We start from the raw sequence: 19,309 nt of genomic DNA, 5'->3' as shown, positions 1-19,309 counted from the left end.
ACATGAATGTGGGCTTGATTTCTTGGTATAACTGTTATCATTTAAATTCAACGTTGCACCTGCTGAAGCACTTTTTTTAAAGCCTGAATCAACCCAGAGCTTTTAACATTGGCAATCGCTCTGAACTTCGTCTGTCTGCACAATCCAAGGAGCTATTTTTATTCTGTAGTATTTTGAGCATAATTAATTTGCCAAAAATGAGATGAAACACACAATAAACAAAGTTGAATATGACATTAATAATCTGATTCTGCATTATAATTCTACAAAGTCTGTATTCTCTGTCAGTAGAAAACATGTCATGTTCCTGTCATTGAGCAAGTAACAGCAGACACTTGGTCCGTGTGCTGTAGATAGTGTTTCAGAGTGAATCCTTCAATTTAAAAGCTCTCATCACACACTCAGGTCCAGGTGCCTGCAGGATTTGACCTGTCGAACTTTAAACAGCCCGTATGCCTTTTACTGGAGGTGATCTGATATTTTACTGATGTTTAATTAGTAGAGGTGTAACGGTTCACAAAATTCACGGTTCGGTTCGATAAGACTCAGCAAAAAAGAAATGCCAGAGAAATTTACTTGATTTAAAATAAAAAAAACTAACGGATGATGTATGATGTTTTTTTGTTTTTTACTTTAAACAATGAAGGAGCTATACTTGACCCATCTTCTGGGGTGTCTTCTTAGCAGCATAGAAAACAAAAGCAGCTCCTTATAAAAAAAATAATGTGTAGTATTGTAGTAGTTATGAACAAATACAAACAAAAGGTCACTGTATTTTTACTCAAGTTTCCAGTTTTTTCAGAAGATAGATGAGAATTACCACATTTTCTGTACAGAACACAGATCTTCTTGATGTGACGATGTTTCCTGCAGTGGACGATGTCTCCTGCAGTGGAAAATACCCTCTCACTAGGGACAGGTGTTCACAGCCAAGTAACAGCATTACTGTGTAAGGTAATGTGCCGTTTCTGTCAGGTAGCTTTGTGTGGCCCTTGACGTGCAGCCGTCTGCGGTCAGAGCAACAGCGGGTGATTCGGACAGCTGGCTCTGTTTTGGCTTTTGTTTTATTATACAAAGCAGGAATCCGCGGCTATAAATGCACCAAACGCCGCCGTTATTGTTTTTTCCCTGTTTGAATCAGTTGAATAGCTCCTAAATGCTGTGGGGATAGTTTGAAGCGCGTGTGTTGCTCCTTGTTTTCGTCTAGTTCCACCTATTGACAAGGTCAAAAATGACCTTTTGCGGTACCTCGTCATGTAAGTTTTGTGCCCCGTTTTTAGGTGTCTGTCTTTGAGATTTCCGTCTCTGCCTAGGCACTCGCATGATTAGTAAAATACATTGTGAGCTCTCAGATACACAAAGCCATTATTTGATTGATTTTGAACTTGTACTTGTAAGCGTTGACCAGTTGGAACTTAGCCTTGCGTAGCCGACTAATACTGAAATGCATATTAGTCTGGGACCTCTCAGTTAATTTTCAATTTCCAAGACCAACAGACGCAGACCAAAATGCCTCCTGGATGCAATGAGCTACTTGTATAACCATTTCCCGGTTCTACTTAGTACTGCTCAACTGTTTCTGGTCCGTTTGGCTCTATAAGCTGATCCGTAACGAAGTGTCTGCTGCAGACCTTTGTGTGAGAGGTGACGGAGAAATAAGCCCGGCGTATCTTTACCAGCTGTCGTCTTCTCAGGTCGGGATGGGTCGAAAACCAGTGAAAACTTAGAACGGCATTAACTATCGCCGCCGCCGAACAAAGTGGATTAACGCAGTGCTCTGAGTACTTCTTCATCTGTTTTTGAAAATGTCCCATTTTGGACATTTTCCTGCGCACACTCGTGAGAAAACTCTGAATGAAGTGTAGTGAGTAAACAGTAACGGTAAAAAGCATTATTTTGAAAGTACGTCACAAAGCCTAATGCATGTAGCCCATTGGATAAACATACAACCAGTGAGAGCAACGAATCATGTGACAGTTTTCAGTATTGGCTTGCTGATAGTTTCATATTGTGCATGTCAGTTTTCCCCAGTATGTACTTGAGTAAAACCTCACAGAGGTCTGTTTAGCGTTGCGAACATGTCAACAGAGTGCAAAGAGGAGATGCCTGTGATAATGATTCACAATGTCTGAACGAGTGTTGTCGTTTTTGTGGGAGAAATGAGATTTTGATGGTATGATAACCTTGGGCAAAAATACAGCGGTTTCATGGTATCGCGCACCTCTAAAATGTGCTGTTGTAAAATCTCTGGGTAAATTTTTTCTTGCAAAATGTCACACACGCTCACCGCTTTGCTCTCTCTCTCTTGCTCATACAACCCCGGGCAGCGCACGGGAATTAAACGACAGTTGATACCGTCGGCACGGTTTGACGTGAAATGTGAGTACTTTCGGAATCGTGGCTTTTTGATACCGTGGTTTACCTTGAAACCGGAAACAGACCCTTGCCTGAATGGAGGGGATCCAGACCAGTGTTGCCAACTCCTCAGTAAGGAAAGTAGCTATTGGCTGTCCTAAAAGTAGCTAGAAGTCGCTAAATGACGTCATCACCTAATTTGCATAATTGACCATGTACTTGTAACAGACGCCGTAGGAGAGAGGAATAACCTCGTGGGAGCCTGAGAGAGACAAAAATTGAGTAAAAACACCCTAAATATGTATAGAACTACAAATGAACTTTCTTCTGTCGATTATTGTTTTTTTTCATGTCACAATAAATGCAGCAGTTTATTTTAGACAAAGAAAATTTTACATTTACATCCCGTCCTGAGTGTAAACCAGGGTGGGATCGGCCAGCGGCAGCTCCTGCTCTAACTTGAGGTGGGAGTGATGTGTCCGTGTGCTGTGCAGGGGGCGTGGCCATTTTTCACTGCAGCGACACATGGAGCACAGACACTTACTGCTCCATGTGACGATGCAGAGAGTTAAGTCTATTTGAACTTATCAAATCAATGGAGAAAACGCTCGTTGACAGAAGTGTAACGAATATTTAGCAAGTAAAGCCGCTAACACGAGCGATCTATCAAAACATAGTGAAAGTAAAAGTACATCTTATCCTAAAGCCCTTCACAGCTGCAGCTGGTGGGAGGACGACTGAGCTACAACTCCATCCTAGGGGAAACACTGGTCTGGCAGAGCAAATTAAATGAGCTCCCAGAATTTGTCTGGGTCCCAGGCTAGCTGGAACTGCCACTTTGTTATATTTCATACCCGTCCCTCTGTCTTGTGTTGTTTCCTGAGAAAACCCTGTATCTTCTGCTGTCCAACAAAGATGAAAATATCACAGAAATAACCTTAAGAAAACCAACAAACTTCCTACGACCTAGCACTGCTTCATAACAGCAGTAACACAAATCATTAAGGATTTTTATGTTTTAATGTTCACTGCGTGGTTATACAGAGTTTAACATAGCTGCAAAGCTCATTGCAAACTTGCAAAGCTGTTTTCACACACGCACACACACACACACACACACACACACACACACACACACTAATCAGGTGACACTTTCTAGTAAAGAACATCCAGAAAGCGATTTGTGTGTGTATGTGTGTGTGTATGTGTTTTAAATGTGTAGTTGAGTTTTCATCTGTGATGGTCTCATGTTTCCGACATAAGTCACGCTCTCGTCTCTTAAGCACCCATTCTCTCATACATGCGCACGCACACACATACACATGCACAGGCACAGTAGACGCATCAGACCTCTGGCTCGAATTCAACGGAATAATTACAGGAAAGAGCTTTCTGGCTCTGAATGTTATTTGATTGCACTGCCTATTCCTCTACTTCGTCATCTACAATATTAAAGATTGTCCAATTTTTCATAATGTCTCACTACTCAATGTGCATCATGACACTTTCACTAGAAAACAATTAAAAGACTAGACAACTGTTTTGTAACCTGTGCAACAAGATAATCAGGGTGTTTTAAAATGTGACTCACATTTGGCTAAACAACCAAACTTATCAGAAACATGAACGGTAAATATTGTATATATTTTTTAATGTGTGATGCGTGCTGTGTGAAACGTGCTGCTGCTACACCAGAATTTCCCAGCTTGGGATGAATAAAGTATTTATCTATCTATCTATCTATCTATCTAACACTTGAACATACATCAGCGTGATGAAAAAAATAACTAAAATGACAAAGCATTAAATGTATTTAATGTGTGCTTTGATTTTTCACTTTGTTCGTAGTCCCATCTGCTAACATGGAGGGGTCAGCGTTTATGTCCTGTAATGTGGCCAGCCAACAGAGGGCGATCAGGATTATTTTGCCTCACATGTCAGTATGCCCATGTGCTTGAGTACAACCTCACAGTGCTGCTAGCAGCAGCACATTTTTGTCTTGTATAATTTGGCAAATTTGGAAACTGGGTCCTCCAGTATGGGAGCACGAAAGCACTAGCCACTAGGCCAAAACCTCAGAGTTGCAGCGTCACCCGCTTCACCGTCTCTTAAGGTGTTGACGAGTGATGTTTACATACTGCTGTTGTGCATGGACATTGGTAGTGGTACAATTTTTCTAAGCAATATAGTTGATCAGTTATGGTTATCAAAAATAATTAAAAAATATGAATATTAAATAATAACTTTCATCAATATCAAAGTTCCTTGGGGCACCACCCTTCAAATGTAGGGAAATGATAGCCAATCAACTGATTCAGTCTCATTTAGAATATAGTAACTTTCAATTTGGGATTGTGATTGGTAATTAAATCAAGAATTACCACTTGGTAGTTAGCAGAAATTGAAATTGACTTGGAGTTCTACTGGTCAGCATTTGGCAATAATCACACTTATGCAACATTAAATAAACAAGAATGCATATTTAATCACATCTATTTAAAAGAAAAGTTTGTTGAAACAACAATATGTAATCTAACAAACAAAATGTATACAAGTCTCTGTGTGTGTGTGTGTGTGTGTGTGTGTGTGTGTGTGTGTGTGTGTGTGTGAGTGTGTGTGCGCAGAGTAGGTGGCTGTAAAGGTCAAAGGTCTGAGAAGTACTACAAACAAGATGGCGGTAAACAAAGAAACTACAGAATGGCAGCACCAGAGGTGTTGGCTCAGCCACATGCTGTGCTTTTTTGATAAGTCCATTTGTTGCAGGACAAAGAGTGTCAGGTTAAAAGAGGGTTAGTCACAGGGTACTAAAATCACATTAACCTATGAACAAATATGACAATAACACTAATTGAACACATTGACTCTAATCAATATGGTACACTTTCAAGGTTAAACATTCCTATGCTTAGCTGTGATGCGTTATGCTATGCTCAATGCCCAAGTTACATTACCAAGTCCAAGGAAAAGAAGAAGACGAATCCTTTCAATTGCTGTGTCCAGAAATACGCAAGTTGTGCTGTGTGGTTTCAGTGTCCTTTTGTGTACTCAAAGAGTTAGAGCTCAACACTTACACTGCTTGGTGGCTCCTGAGCTGGGATCAGTTTTGAAGACCGTCTGTCTGCCACTTATGTACAACCAGACTTTCCAGACTTGGTTGGTCCTTTGGCAGGCTCTCGCGCCGCTGCCTTTTGGAAGTCATAGCGGTCTGCTTCGGCGGGCCTGCATGGAGTTCCGGGTCTACAGAGAGCAGAGGCCTTTGCTCCCCTGGGGGAGGTAGGAGAAGGAGTTGAAAGAGAATGAGCAGTGGGGCCGCTGTGGTTTTATAGCCTGACCCCTGGGGTCTGGGGCACACGGTGACCAATGGCAGCTCGAGCTTGGAGGTGAAGCATTCTTGGAATCAGAGTTTACCAGTCTGTTCCTTTGTTTTTGGAACAAAGGACCAAATGGTCCTCCATTTTGAGGCACTACACTGCACTCGCATTGTTGTGTGGTGCAGTCTGCACCATTTTCTTTTTTTACGATTTACAAAGCCTGGGCTGAGCTTAACTTGACTTGACCTCAAGTTGGAATATGGGAATTTGCATAGTTCTAGCTGCATATTTCCTGCAGCCTTTGTGAAGTCGAGGATTTAGATCTGTGTTTGACCACAAAGTCAACTATTTATTGTTTTTAGATAAAGTAAATTGTGTAGCACCTTCAATTTCCCATTTCATAAAGTTGAAAATAAGACATTGTAACACTTTGCCCCTTGATGACTCTCAACCATTCATTCAGCAGCTTATCTAACTTGCCCAGCTGGGTACTTACACTACCTGCGCTGATAGTCCCAACTTTGAAAAATTGACTTGGGTTGGTTTAATCCAGTGGCAGGGGCTCAGAGGTTTTCACTGGTGCAAATGGCCATTCCTCTGGAGAAGTGAGCATCCATTCCATTGAACGTAGCAACGTTATCATTAAAGCTGACTAACAGGGCAGCCCTGAGTACTCCTCTCTGATTACATAATCCACGCTCCATACTAGGGATGTCCTCTGACCTACCTAGCTGCTTTATAATTTATACTGTTTTCCCTTTATTATTTCTGCTTTACACGACAGTTAACAGATTATCTTTGTCTTTTCTTTCCATATTTAACTACTCTACAACTGCATCACCAGACTGCTCGTATTGTGTGTGTGTGTGTGTGTGTGTGGCCTCATTCTATTAGTACAAAACAATCTAATTTCAGCAGATTGCTAGATGGCCAAATTTCTATTGAAAATACTTTGTCCATATTGGCTTTAAAGTTGGGTTCAACTCTTCCTGCTCCCTGTGAGGGCTGGTGTTTCTTTTGAGTAAGAGTAGGTATGCAAATACCAGTGTTCCAGCACTTGAATATGGTAAAATACTAATTGCAGCCAGTTTTCATATATAATGGACTTTATCTGCTATTCATTTATTCACATCACAATGATCAACAAATCAGTGCGACAACAATTCACAAGCAGGGAAAGAGTAGTTATGATCACAGACATATTAAAGTGAATAGAGAATGAGCTCACTAGAGAAAAGAGGCCCCAGGGATGAAAGTTCTCAACGTTGCTACGATGGAAAACCATCAACTAGAATTTCTCATGCTTGATTAGACTTCTGAGGTAAAAGTAATATTGCGGAGCGTTAAACTGAATGAACAGAAACACTGTCCTGAAAGTTCAGCTCCACTCTGGAGAAAGCAGATACCGTAATGACTCTAATACAAGACAGCGTTGGTACAGAACACCTCACATTTATTCAATACAACCAACAGATATGCATTTTTAATGGAGAGAGTGCCAGCATAATTATGGTATTCTTCAGAGCGTTGAATTGTGGGTTATATATAGCATTTTTATGTTGCAAGGCTAGCGGGTGTTTTGAAGACCGTCGCTGGGGTGGCGAACCTGCGGGTCTTTGGCTGCTCCTGTGCGGCTCGTGGCTGTTCTATTGGTGTTGTCATTTTTTACATAACTCTAATGTGTGTTTTGCCCCATAAAACACTCGGTCTGTCGCCCAGCTCAGTAGCACTCCCTTCACGTTGTACATGTGCTTACGTACAGACTTGTGAGTAACAAACTGAGGGAGAGGCGGGTTTATCCCTCCGCTGTGTTTTTATTGCAAAAGTAACGTGCAGTAATTGAGCCACGGTGATTAAAGACTGTCTGTGGACTGAAGACCTGCAGGACTCAGTCCTCAGAGCTCTGAAGCCGCTGCTGCTCATAAAGTCGTTCACCTGTTTATTCAAGTTCCATGAAGCTCAACACAGTACTCTGATCCCTGAACCGGAGAATCAGCTGTTGTCGCCATTGTCATGAACGCGCTGTTTTTTTTTATGACTTGCAATTTTTATTATTATTTTTGTTTTATACAGACAATCATACACCATTACATACAGAAACAAGTCTGCAGCAACAACCACCCCCCCCCCCCCCATAACCAAAAGTGTTCAGCCTACATACAGGGTGGTTCACTTCTTAAGGTGACATACAAAATGACAAACAAACAAATTCTAAATAGAAGGAGAGAAAAAAAAAAATTAAAAAGAACAAAAAAAAGGAGTGTAGCGACAATATTTACATCCTTACACTGACACATGTATAGAATCAAGGTACATGCCCCACTTCTGGAGATATTTGTCTGACCTGTCCTGCATCCTATATGACATCCTTTCATATGCAGCCACTTTACCTAATTCAGTCACCCATTCCTGGACAGGTGGTTCTCCTGGTTTCTTCCAGTTCCTGAGAATGGTTTGTCGTCCAATCATGATAGCAGTCTGTGCCCAATACTTCAGTGGGTGCGGAAAGGTAGACAAAACTTTACAGTCCCCTAATATATATAACTTAGGACAGAGCACAAATTACCTTTTTACAACAGTGGCTATGTAACAGTGAATCTTCTTCCAATATTGATTAATACTGGGGCATGACCATAGTGTATATGTACCAGCGTACCTTCATCCATACCACACTTTCAGCAAGTAGCTGCATCCTTTAAACCAAGTCTGAAAGCCTACTCGGGGTCCAATAAATACGGTTTAGAATTTTAAATTGAATAAGTCTCACTCTCAGATCCCTTGACATTATTCGAGAATCATCACAAATTGAAGCCCATTTCTGTTCATCATATGATACCCCCAGATCACTTTCCCAGATAAGTCTAAGGGTTGAAACACCTCCATCTCCTCCAGATTCCATCAGCATCTTATAATATTTAGCTGCTTCATGACCTCTACCCAATAACTGGAGAATTTTCTGTAACTTATCTGCTGGCATTGGGGAAGGCAGCCTCGACCCAAAAATTGTCTGGAAAGCATGACGTAATTGCAAATATCTCCAGAATTGAGTTCTAGGTAAATCATATTGTTGTTTTAGGTCATCAAATGATATAAGTGTACCTGTGCTGTATAAATGCTCTAATCTAAGGATACCCTTTTCGACCCACTCCTTCCAAATAAAGTTTTTTTTGTTAATATTCCATTTGGGTTACGCCAAATGCTAGAGGCACTATTTAAATATGGATCAAACTTTATCAGTCCAGAGACACTCTTCCGTGTTCTCTGAAGGTGAGATATGACTAGGTGAGCCTTCATTTCTTTAGATAAATTGGTGGACAGGCAGTGAATTAGAGGAAGGGGAGCACACACCGACTGCTCTATATTGTACCATGATGGGGCTCTCTCCGGAGGCAGTGCCCAGTGTGCCAGATGTCTCAAGCTAAATGCATAATAATAATAAAATAAATTTGGGAACCCTAAGCCACAACTATTAACTGGCCTTTGTAATTTCTTCATATTCATACGTGCTCGCTTCCCATTCAAAAGAAATTTCTTAAATAGGCTATCAAATCTCTTAAAGTAACTGTTCGGAATTTCTAATGGGAGAGAGTGAAGCAAATAATTAATCCTGGGGACGCAGTTCATTTTGATTATATTGACTTTTCCCCATAGGGACAAGTATAGTGGCAACCACCGTTTTAGATCGATATCCAGCCTCTGTATTAAAGGGTCAAAGTTCACTTTAATAATATTATCAAATTTGGGGGGGGGGGAAAGTATACCCAAATATTTTAACCCCTGCTTGGGCCACTTAAATCTGCCTGCTTGAAAGAGAGTGGTCGGAAAATACTAAGTTAAAGGGAGAGCCTCCGATTTATCCCAATTCACATTATATCCTGAGAACTTTGAGAAGGTATTAATTGTATTTAACAATGAGGGTATTGATACCACGGGGTCAGATACTAGTAAAAGAATATCGTCCGCATACATCAGTAATTTGTGGACTGAGCCATTATACGTTACTCACGGAAAATTATCATCCCCCCTAATCGCAGCTGCTAAAGGTTCCACACTAAGCAGAACAGCAGAGGGCTAAGTGGTGACCCCTGACGTGTACCTCTACCCAGCTCAAAATATGATGATGTGTACCCATTAGTTTGTACTGCTGCTTCTGGCTGTTTATATAATAGATGCACCCATTTAGTAAAAATTCTCCCAAAGCCAAATGTTTCCAATGTCCTAAACAGAAATCTCCATTCCACCCTGTCAAACGCCTTTTCAGCGTCGAGTGAAGCAGCAGCAATTGGTCGAATTTGAATCTGAGACCGCCCACATAATATTAATAAAACGTCTAATGTTATCTGCCGAGTTACGTTTATGAATAAAACCTACTTGATCCTCGTGCACAAGCAAGGTCATTACCTTCTCAAGCCTGTTTGCAAGAACTTTAGACAAAATCTTGGTATCTAATGGGATGAGAGAAATCGGGCGATAGCTCTTACAGTCACATGGATCCTTATCCTTTTTAAGAATAAGTGTAATTAAGGCTTTTGCTAAAGTATCTGGTAACTCCCCCTTCACAAATGCCTCATTGTACATACTGAGTAGCAAAGGTGTTAGTTCAGAGACGTAACATTTAAAAAAGTCGGCTGTGAAGCCATCTGGCCCCGGGGGCTTTCCACTGGGTAGTCCTTTAATTACCCCCATAATTTCTTCCCCAGTTATCGGGCAGTCGAGGTCTGACTTCTGTGATTCAGACGATCTGGGAAGGGTCACTCCTTTGAAAAATGTTTCCATTGGCTCTTCATTCAATTGAGAGTCTGCTGTGTAAAAAATCACATAGTACTCTCTAAACATATTATTAATGTATAGAGATTTTGCCTTTAGTTATCCTCCTCTGATCTAATGGACGAAATAATAGATAACATTTCTTTTTGTTTTATACAATTGGCTAATAATTTCCCCGCTTTATCCCCTGATTCATAATATCTTTGTCTCATTCTGAGTAGCAAGAACTCCACTTTTTGTGACTGGATACAGTTATAATCGTATTTAAGTTGTGTTAGAGCCCTAACATCCTCATAATTACAGTTCTTTTTTAACTCTCAATGTTCTTAATTTTGTCTTCAATTTCAGCCTGTTTTGCAGACCTCTTTTTCTTCTTATATGAAGCATGTTGAATAACAAAGCCTCTCAGTACAGCTTTCAGGGCTTCCCAGGTAGTCGCTGCAGAAGGCGCTGTTGGTTCATTCAACTCAATATATACCTTAATTTGGTTTCTCAGTGCCTCCTTAAACTCAGATTCTTGCAAAAGAGATTAATTAAATCTCCACCTGGGCATCCTAATCCTGTCACTAAAGGGCAGCACCTCCAAGCTAACTAGAGCATGGTCCGAAACTAAAATGCTCCCAATAGAACAGGAAATTACTGATTGCAAAAAACCCTTGGAAATTAGAAAAAAAGTCTATTCGGGAAAATGTTGAATGTGGAGGTGAAAAAAAGGTATAATCCCTTCCCTTTGGATTTAAAATCATTCACACATCTATATAACCCAAAGAGTCAGCCATACGCCTCGCTGCCAATGAAGCCCTGGGTATCCTAATTGGGATATTACCACTACCATCAAGGATGGGATCCATAACCAAATTAAAGTCTCCACCGATGATGGTATTATAATCTCCTGCCTGCTGCAATTTTGCAGCAGGCAGGAGATTATAATTGCCCAAGTCGGCAAAAAATTGTGGCTCATCTCCGTTCAGAGCATATATATTTGTCAAAATAATCTTGTGACCTTGAATTTCTGCAACCAATATAAGGACCCTTCCCATTGTGTCATTAATTTTCCTGATGCATTTAAACTGTAATTTTTTCAGATCATGTGCCATCTGGTATGTTAAGTTGTCTGCCTTTGGCACCGGAAGAAGGGGTATGTTCCAACTAGAGTCAGATGCTTCAATCACCCCAGACTTCAGAAGTCCGACAATGGTGTCGCGCAAACCGGCCACCACCGCTGGTTTGTTTTGATACTGTGGTCAGTACACTGGGGTTTTGGTGTCGAGGAGAAATAGTGGAGGGGGAACGTCACAACACCCAACATCAAAAGGGCCGGTAGACCATAGCGCAGGAGGTAATAATTTTAACACTTCCTCCCCGGCAGGGTGGTCGGTTTTTTCCCTGCCATGATATCGAGTGAGTGAGTCATGTTGCAAAACGGCAGAGTCAGACGCCGATGAGGTAATTTTGTAAACCTGATTTGAGAAGGAAAAATGCACTCCCCTTATCGCAGTGGGAACCCAATCAATGGCGTGTGACAGACGTTTAACCATTGGTCCTAAACTCCGTGCTTCCCAGGTGGCGTCTACGGCCAGAGAGACATGTGGCATGGCTTTATTCATCTTATACCAATGATGTTGTTCCCCGGTTAATATGACGACACCCTCTTTCCCCACGTATATGTTGGATGTGGTCAACTGCCAGACAAGGCCTTCAATGGTCTTAAAATCATCATCATACAGGAGATCAGGTTCGCGCAGGTAAGCAAGAGTACAGTGTGGTGGGTCCGACGGGGGAATATAAGAACCAAGGGAGTAAATCCATGGCTTCCACAAGTTGAACATGGACATTACACCCCATTGTTATGAGTCTTCAGGACGCAGCAAAGCCCAATAAATGTCCGCCGAGTCATTATCACTTAGAGGCGACTGCATCATCACGGAGTGAGGCGCAGAGGCGACAGGCGTGTTGGTCAGGTTTTGTGTGGAGCCATTTGGGAAGGTGATGGTGATGCCGGCGGGGCTGCAGATCAATTCAGCTCGGAGTGGTGACAACAAGTCTCTACCCAATAGATTAACTGGACAGTCCGGGCAGTGGAGGAAGCAATGTCTGACTGTCTGCCCCGCCACCTCGACGACTTGAGGGAGTGTAAATATGCTGGTCTGCGCAGTCCCTGTCACCCGCACCACAGAAGTATGTAAGATCTACAAAGTGCCTGGAATTGTGTGGGTTATTGTAGAGTGTGTGGCCCCAGTGTCCACCACCATTCTCTTAACCTGTCCATTTATCGTAACCTCCATACAGGGCTCAGGTGTTCTTGGCCCAGGGGTGACAGGGCTCCCCTATTGTGGGCCCCAAATGGGATACTGCAGCGCAAAGGATTGATTGGGAGCTAGCGGTGGTCCCTGCATTGGTGCGGGTGGGGGTTGTTTGGGGCCGGGCCTCTGCATTGGTACCCCCTGTTGAAGTGGACAGTCGCGGGCCCAGTGTCCAGGCTGGCCCTGTCCCTTGTATCGGTTGTTTATAGCGTAATATGGTGGTCCCATGGGGGGCTGTGGCTGTGGCCATGGAGGTGGGTCGGGATACGGGCCGTACCCTCCATACATCGGTAGAAACTGCTCTCGTCTTGTTTGAGTTTCATGACCTCCAGGTTTTCTCTCATTTTCCCAATTTCATTTTTTAGTTGTAGTCTTACGGTCTGGGAATCACTCAACATCTCCTTAAGGTCCTCTAGCCTTTCCGCATTTTCTTTTTCCTCCTCTCTCCCATCCTCTGAGGGAGTCTCTTTTAGTTCTCCCTCTAGTTTAATGCCTCCTCTGAATTCTATTGCGGGAGCCATTATCTCGGGTCCCTTCGGGTTGTACGGCGGGGGTCTCTCGGGCTGTCCCGTTTTTTCTAATCGCCATAAATGCTTCGTCATGTACTCATGCCAAAAGTGGGTATTTACCGCTTTTTTATATTTTTTCTTTAATCCGCGCGACCCACAACACCCCCTGTGATTGTCACATTGCTGTCCTTGATATTTAACCTCGGCCGCGGCGGTCATCATGTGGTGTTAAAACAGAGACTTAACTGGTTTCGGGTCAGAAGGTTGTGGCCACCATGGTTTCTGTTCTTCTTTTTTCACGTAATTTTTAAACGCTCTTCGAAAGGTTTTAGCATTCGTTGAATTATTACCACATTCCGACCGTATCGTCTCGAGTTTTACGCTGAAACTAGACATTTTTTCCCTTGTTTACCAGAGCACACACCTAGCGGAGTTCCGTGGAAAGGGGATGCAATGCCAGTGATACCGGGACGATTTCATAAAGCTTCTACACCCAAAGGCACGCTGAAATCCTGGGTGTTAATTCACGTCCCAAGTACCACCTTTCCTTTTCGGCACGAATACACTCCACTACCACTATACCGCCCAATCCCCAACACTCTGTGTGTCGGCAAACCTTGTCTTAGTCACAATAAACCACCCACATACAGTTATTATTGTAGTTCCTGGAACAACATTCACTTTAGTAATCCCAGACTATTCGTATGGATCCCTGATCCGTCTATTTGGTAGAATGCATTTAATTTGATCTAAGGAGTCAGCCACTGACTCTGTCACCATCCTTGTCCCCCGTGTTTGAGTTTGCTCTTACAATCGTTTCTCCTTGAATCATGTCGGGGTCACCAAATTGTTCGGCAGGATTCTAGTCCTAGACCTCGGCCATATCCTTGCACTGTGTTCGTTTATTCAGAGGGAGAAAACAGTCGTGAGTCCAATGCATTCAATCAAATCATGTTTATTTGCTCCAAGCAATTACAATACTTACTGAGTCTCTGGTTTCTGTCTCACGGGTCACCAACCACGGCTGGATAGCGCAGAGAACAGGAGCCCGGTACAGTTGTGCATTTGCTATTTATCCTGCATGGTGGGTGCGGTCTGTACGTGGGTGGATTGCATGACTTTATGTGTCTGGACTGATCGTAGCCGTTATTGTGTAATATTTGTGCTGCCCTAGACTAAATCTGTTCTGGGCGGCATCTTGTGACATCTGCACTCTGTATGTTAATTAGTCTATGCATGCAATGCAGGCTCTGCAAGCTTTAGTATAAAAGCTTAAGTATAACGTATGTCCAGCTATATAGGTGCGGCAGTTTATTTAGCTATATGTTATTTCAGTATTTAGCTATATGATATTTCAGTACAGTCTACAGCAAGACATATTAACAGTTACTAACCAAATTGTAATAAATTGTAATTGTGGTGAGTATTGTGGGCATCCAAAATAAGTTTGTAGTGGATCCTCCAGGGCACCTTCCTTTGGAGATATTCAAGGAACTATAAGAACTGCAAAACTACTGCCCCTGCTGCAAAGAAAAATAGAGACTAACCTGCAATAACTCCATTGCCACCAATATGTCTGTGACCATTAGAGGGGAAACATTGTGCAAGTGGAAAGCATCTATCCATCCATTAACAGCTCTAGATTCTGTGTACCCTGTAACATCCAGTAATTACAGCCAAAATAACTCCACTTGAACACCCATGGGTGGCTCCCTGAAAAAAAAAATCACCCACTGCCCAAGGCACTAATCTACTATCAGATTACCACCTGTATATCCTGTTTTTAGCTTCTGCTGGGAACAGCCTAGTGCTGATTTGGTATCAGGCCACAAATATCCCTTCATCCCAAAATCTGACATCTGTTATAGACACAAATCTGTTTCCTGTTTCCACACCCTGTTGTCACGGACACTCATCAGCCCTCTAACATCCATAATATTAGTCCCACTCTTTGGTAATCTATCAGTCCCAACTCCACAGTGCCATGTTGAAAAAACATACTAAACCCTGTTATATGGTATATGTAGGGTAGGTTAGTGTTTGCTATGTGAAATATATACCTCTCCTGTTAGAAACTTTACTGGGCAATAACTGGGAACATTGGCCTTTCCTATAACGTAGAGGATTGATAATACAATCATGTTGTGCTATGAAATGGATCAGACTTTGTTTGTCCCCTGAATTTTCCTCCTGATTACATGCTGCAATCTCAATTTCTTTTGATATGAATTTGAATCTTCATGGTTACAAATTGTTGATGTTCTAAGAAGGGTTGGTGTACTCTCCTTAGACATCCAGATGACAGGTTGTATCAATTGTTGAAATTCATAAAATGCATGTGTCATATCAGTCTCACACTTGTCATGTGTGTTGTTTAGGGACCAAGAAAGCGCAGTGCTGGACACGAGTTAGGTTCATTGTGATGTTCAACAGCTGATCAGCTGTGGAGCGGTGACAGTAAAGACGTTGTCAATCACAACAACGGTGTGTTCACACCAACTACTGAGTCTCTGTTTCAGGTTCTGTGCACTGATTAGAGATTTACAGAAACAGTTTGTTATCTGCGCGTATGAATGTAGAATGTTAGCGGAGCGAGGCAGCAGCCAGAGAGCAGCTTGTGAGCCACAGTTTCCCACAGCTGGACTAGTTGCGTGCTGGAGAAAAATATGATTTTATCTGTACACTAAACATTTTTGTCCCGTCGCCTCTGGTCAACGAAAACAAAGCATACATTTCGTCATAATTTTTTTCATCGAAGACCTATTTTTAGCTCCTCAACGTCTTGTCTTAGTCATGGAAAAAAGGTAGTTGAGGAACATTTTTCGTCATATTTTTCGTTAACGAAATTAACACTGATTCAACGCTTTGGGGGCATGCCAAACTCAAAGGGGATACTCAGAACTGACTGCAGGGATTATATATCTTATCTGGCCTGGGAACACCTCAGTGTCCCCCAGGAGGAGATGGAATACGTTGTTGGGGAGAATGACATCTGGAACACCCTGCCTAGCCTGCTGACATTGCAACCCGACCTTGGCTAAGTGGAGAATGGAAGTAGAGTCGGTGGTCCACCAACCTCGGTGGTTCATTCACTTAACCCTAAATTGCCTCTGGCAGCTTTTCCGGCAGTGTATGAATTTGTATGTAGTAGTTGGTACCAATACCAATACCACCAAAAGTACATGATGCTCCATACCAAATTCGATACCACGGTATAAAAAAAAAAGAACGATAATACTTAAACAATAACTGGTTTATTAAAAAATATTTGAACATTACAAAAAACAAGAATGGTGGCATGTACAAATAACAAATAAAAGCATTACAAAAAAAAGTGCAATACTATGCAATCAACTTTTAATGCCACAGCTTTACTATTTTAAAACCTAGCCATTGGAAGTCATGGTTTCTAGATACAATAAATAAAATTAAGCAACTCTTCATATGGCAAAAAGAAATACAGTGGGATAAAGCCTTCAAGTATTTAAAACAATGTTGAGCTTAGATTTGGAAATAATATTTGTGCCTCTGAAGAGCTTCAGATATGGTTGGCTGTATTTCATGTCTTATTAACTCCACTGAATGCACTGCATGATGGGCAACAGTCACATGTCACTTTCAGTGACTGAAAAAGGAAATGTAGGTTGAGGTGAGATGAGCGAATATTTGGTCAACAACCTTGTGGTAATTTCAGCAAAGAGACAGTTGGGTTTGTCTCTTCTCTCTTGCTGGAAGCCAGAAGGATCGGCTCGTTTTCTATTTCAAAACATTTCTAGGGCGTTTGAATATTTTCTTCTGAGCACACAGCTCTCCATGTGACCCTCGATTCTGAGCTGGAGCAGGGATGTGTGTGCGTGTAATCTGGGAGTGTCCTCATGTAAACTCAATGATGTCAGCCTCGTAGACGATATCTTCTTGTGTCGATATGTGTATTTACCTTCCTCCATCTGGGCGGCTGCAGGTCATGGAGTGTAACAGGAGAACTGGTATCCCGTTGTTTTTGGACCATGTTCTGTTTGTCTTTTGGTTCCCTACCTCAAGATAAGCGACTAAAAGATGGTATTATGGTACAGAGAGAGACATAGAGAAAGATAGGGGAAAGGGGGAGGAAGAATTTGAACATGAGGAAAGTTAGGGTTGTAAACTGTTGAAGACTGAGTCAGAATACAGAATAAGAAATCTAAGCAAATGAACTAACTTCCAGTTTACTGTGAGGGCACAATCTCTGATTTTGACATTTTTGAAACAAATTACATGGGTGAAACTTGTTGATTCCATTATTGACAGTATCCGTCTCCACATATGGCAGTGACCTATGTTGACCTTTCTAGAAGTATTTTCTTGTCAGTATGTTTTGTCCCTCTATTGTGACTATTGTGTCAATGACAGTAATGCACCTGTGTGAAATGGCAGCTGTCAGTGCAATACGTGATTTAGTCCCTGACTGTTCAGTCAGCAGCAGGTAGCTGCAGAAAACGGTGCAGATGAAGCTGGCTGAAAACACTTACAGGTCTGGCTGGTGATAAGATTATGTAGTCCCACAAACACAGCTGCTGTTTGTGACCAGTGTGTGTGTGTGAGTGAGAGAGAGAGAGAGATTCATTTGATTTTTGAAATCAACTTTTATTAGGCATTTTTTATTCAAGTTATTTTCTAATAAATTATTTAAAAAAATTAAATAATTCACATGAGTAATTTTTCGTAAACGAGTTTCCCAGCTGTGACAGAACACAAACGGTTATGAAAGCACCACAGATCTTTAAAAGAGTCCAGGTCACCTGCTGTTCTGTAGAAACTAAAATCAACCAACAGTCTGGCTTTGATCAGGTTGACACAGACAGGCACCGACTCAACATGGAGGTTTCCCTCCACCTTCCTCTTCCTGCTGACGTACACCGCCATCTTGGCCTGCCCTAAAATGAAGTTTAAAAGCTGGCTCTTCTGTTTGTGTTGGCGAGTGTAACTAAAACCACAAATAAAAACCTGCTGACTAAAACTCTCTTGAAAACTGGTAAAAACAACTTGTAAAAACAGAAACAGCACTGACAGACAGTGACACTCATAAAAACAGAGAAAAATAGTCTCTCTTAAGCCACAGAATGGGCATTTGTCCTCCATAGCTTGATTTATAATGGTCACGAAAGAGTTCACTACCATTATGCCGTGGAATATCCTCCACTGTAAGTCCCCATGCCTCTTGGATAGTGGAGGTTTGTATAAAGACCTCCACTGAGGTCTGGATCCCGGGTCCAGCCCTAGGTAACCCCTCCATGCAGTGTCAGTCCGTCCGTTCAGTATTTTCCTGTTCAAAACTTTTACCAAAAGTTTATAGAAGTCTTGATCTGTCAGAAGCAGGAAGTCTTGATCTGTCAGTTTTTCCTTCCTGTAATCAAGCAGTTTTTTCATAATCCTGATGGATCTAGCTCCCAGTTTGTCAACCACCTCAGTGGGGTCTTCCAGTCGGGGCCCGGCCAGCTCCACCATCTGGCCCAGCATGGAAACCCCCACAGTCTGCAGCAGTCTGGACAATGTGGCCCCTGCCCAGCTGGGATGGTTCAGTATAGTCCTTTACAGGACGGGCTCCTGCAGCAGCTAGTGCAGGGACTCCCTCTGCTCACTTTCTCTCCCTTTTAATCAGGTTCCAGACAATAAAAACACTTTTATAAAACCAGGAAGAAATGATGCAATTACCTCATTGTCATCCATTAAAAACAGGCTAAAATCAAGACCCAGGCTGTTAAAATGACTCAGGATGCGCCGGGATAAAGGTCTCCACAGAATGTCCTCTGGCCCAGACAGTAGCCTTTGGATAAATTGGAGTGGGAAGGCAACGCCCCTGCTGGCCAGATGGACCAGGCCCTGGCCTCCCTCCTCCTTTCGGAAGGAAAAGGACACTCTGTGGGACCCAGTGCATCCTGGCCCCAAAAAAATCGACTAAAACCTGTTGTACCTCTACAGGAGAGAAACTGGAGGATTGACACAGTACAGCCGGTGCCACAAGGCAGACGAGACCAAGTTGTTTAAAATCAAGGTGCGACCTCTGTATGACATGTAAGGTAACAGC

The 19,309-nt window shown here is 42.2% G+C and overlaps 1 protein-coding gene across 26 annotated transcripts in view; it reads left to right on the top strand.

Moving 5' to 3' along the window:
• LOC118286501 (pleckstrin homology domain-containing family A member 5-like) overlaps positions 1–19,309 on the top strand; it is a 237,987-nt gene that overhangs the window by 51,663 nt on the left and 167,015 nt on the right. The window contains exon 4 of one of the 26 annotated variants that reach the window (XM_047336463.1): positions 19,204–19,296. The exons of 22 other annotated variants lie outside the window; for them this stretch is intronic. In XM_047336463.1, the coding sequence (XP_047192419.1) occupies positions 19,204–19,296 (93 nt within the window). 3 more of the 26 variants (XM_047336464.1, XM_047336466.1, XM_047336467.1) reach the window with 3 other exon arrangements.

Source organism: Scophthalmus maximus, chromosome 12, assembly GCF_022379125.1.
Source record: "Scophthalmus maximus strain ysfricsl-2021 chromosome 12, ASM2237912v1, whole genome shotgun sequence".
In the NCBI taxonomy this organism is placed as follows: domain Eukaryota; kingdom Metazoa; phylum Chordata; class Actinopteri; order Pleuronectiformes; family Scophthalmidae; genus Scophthalmus; species Scophthalmus maximus.
Note: the sequence above shows the minus strand (reverse complement) of the source record. Positions and strands in the feature narration are given on the sequence as shown.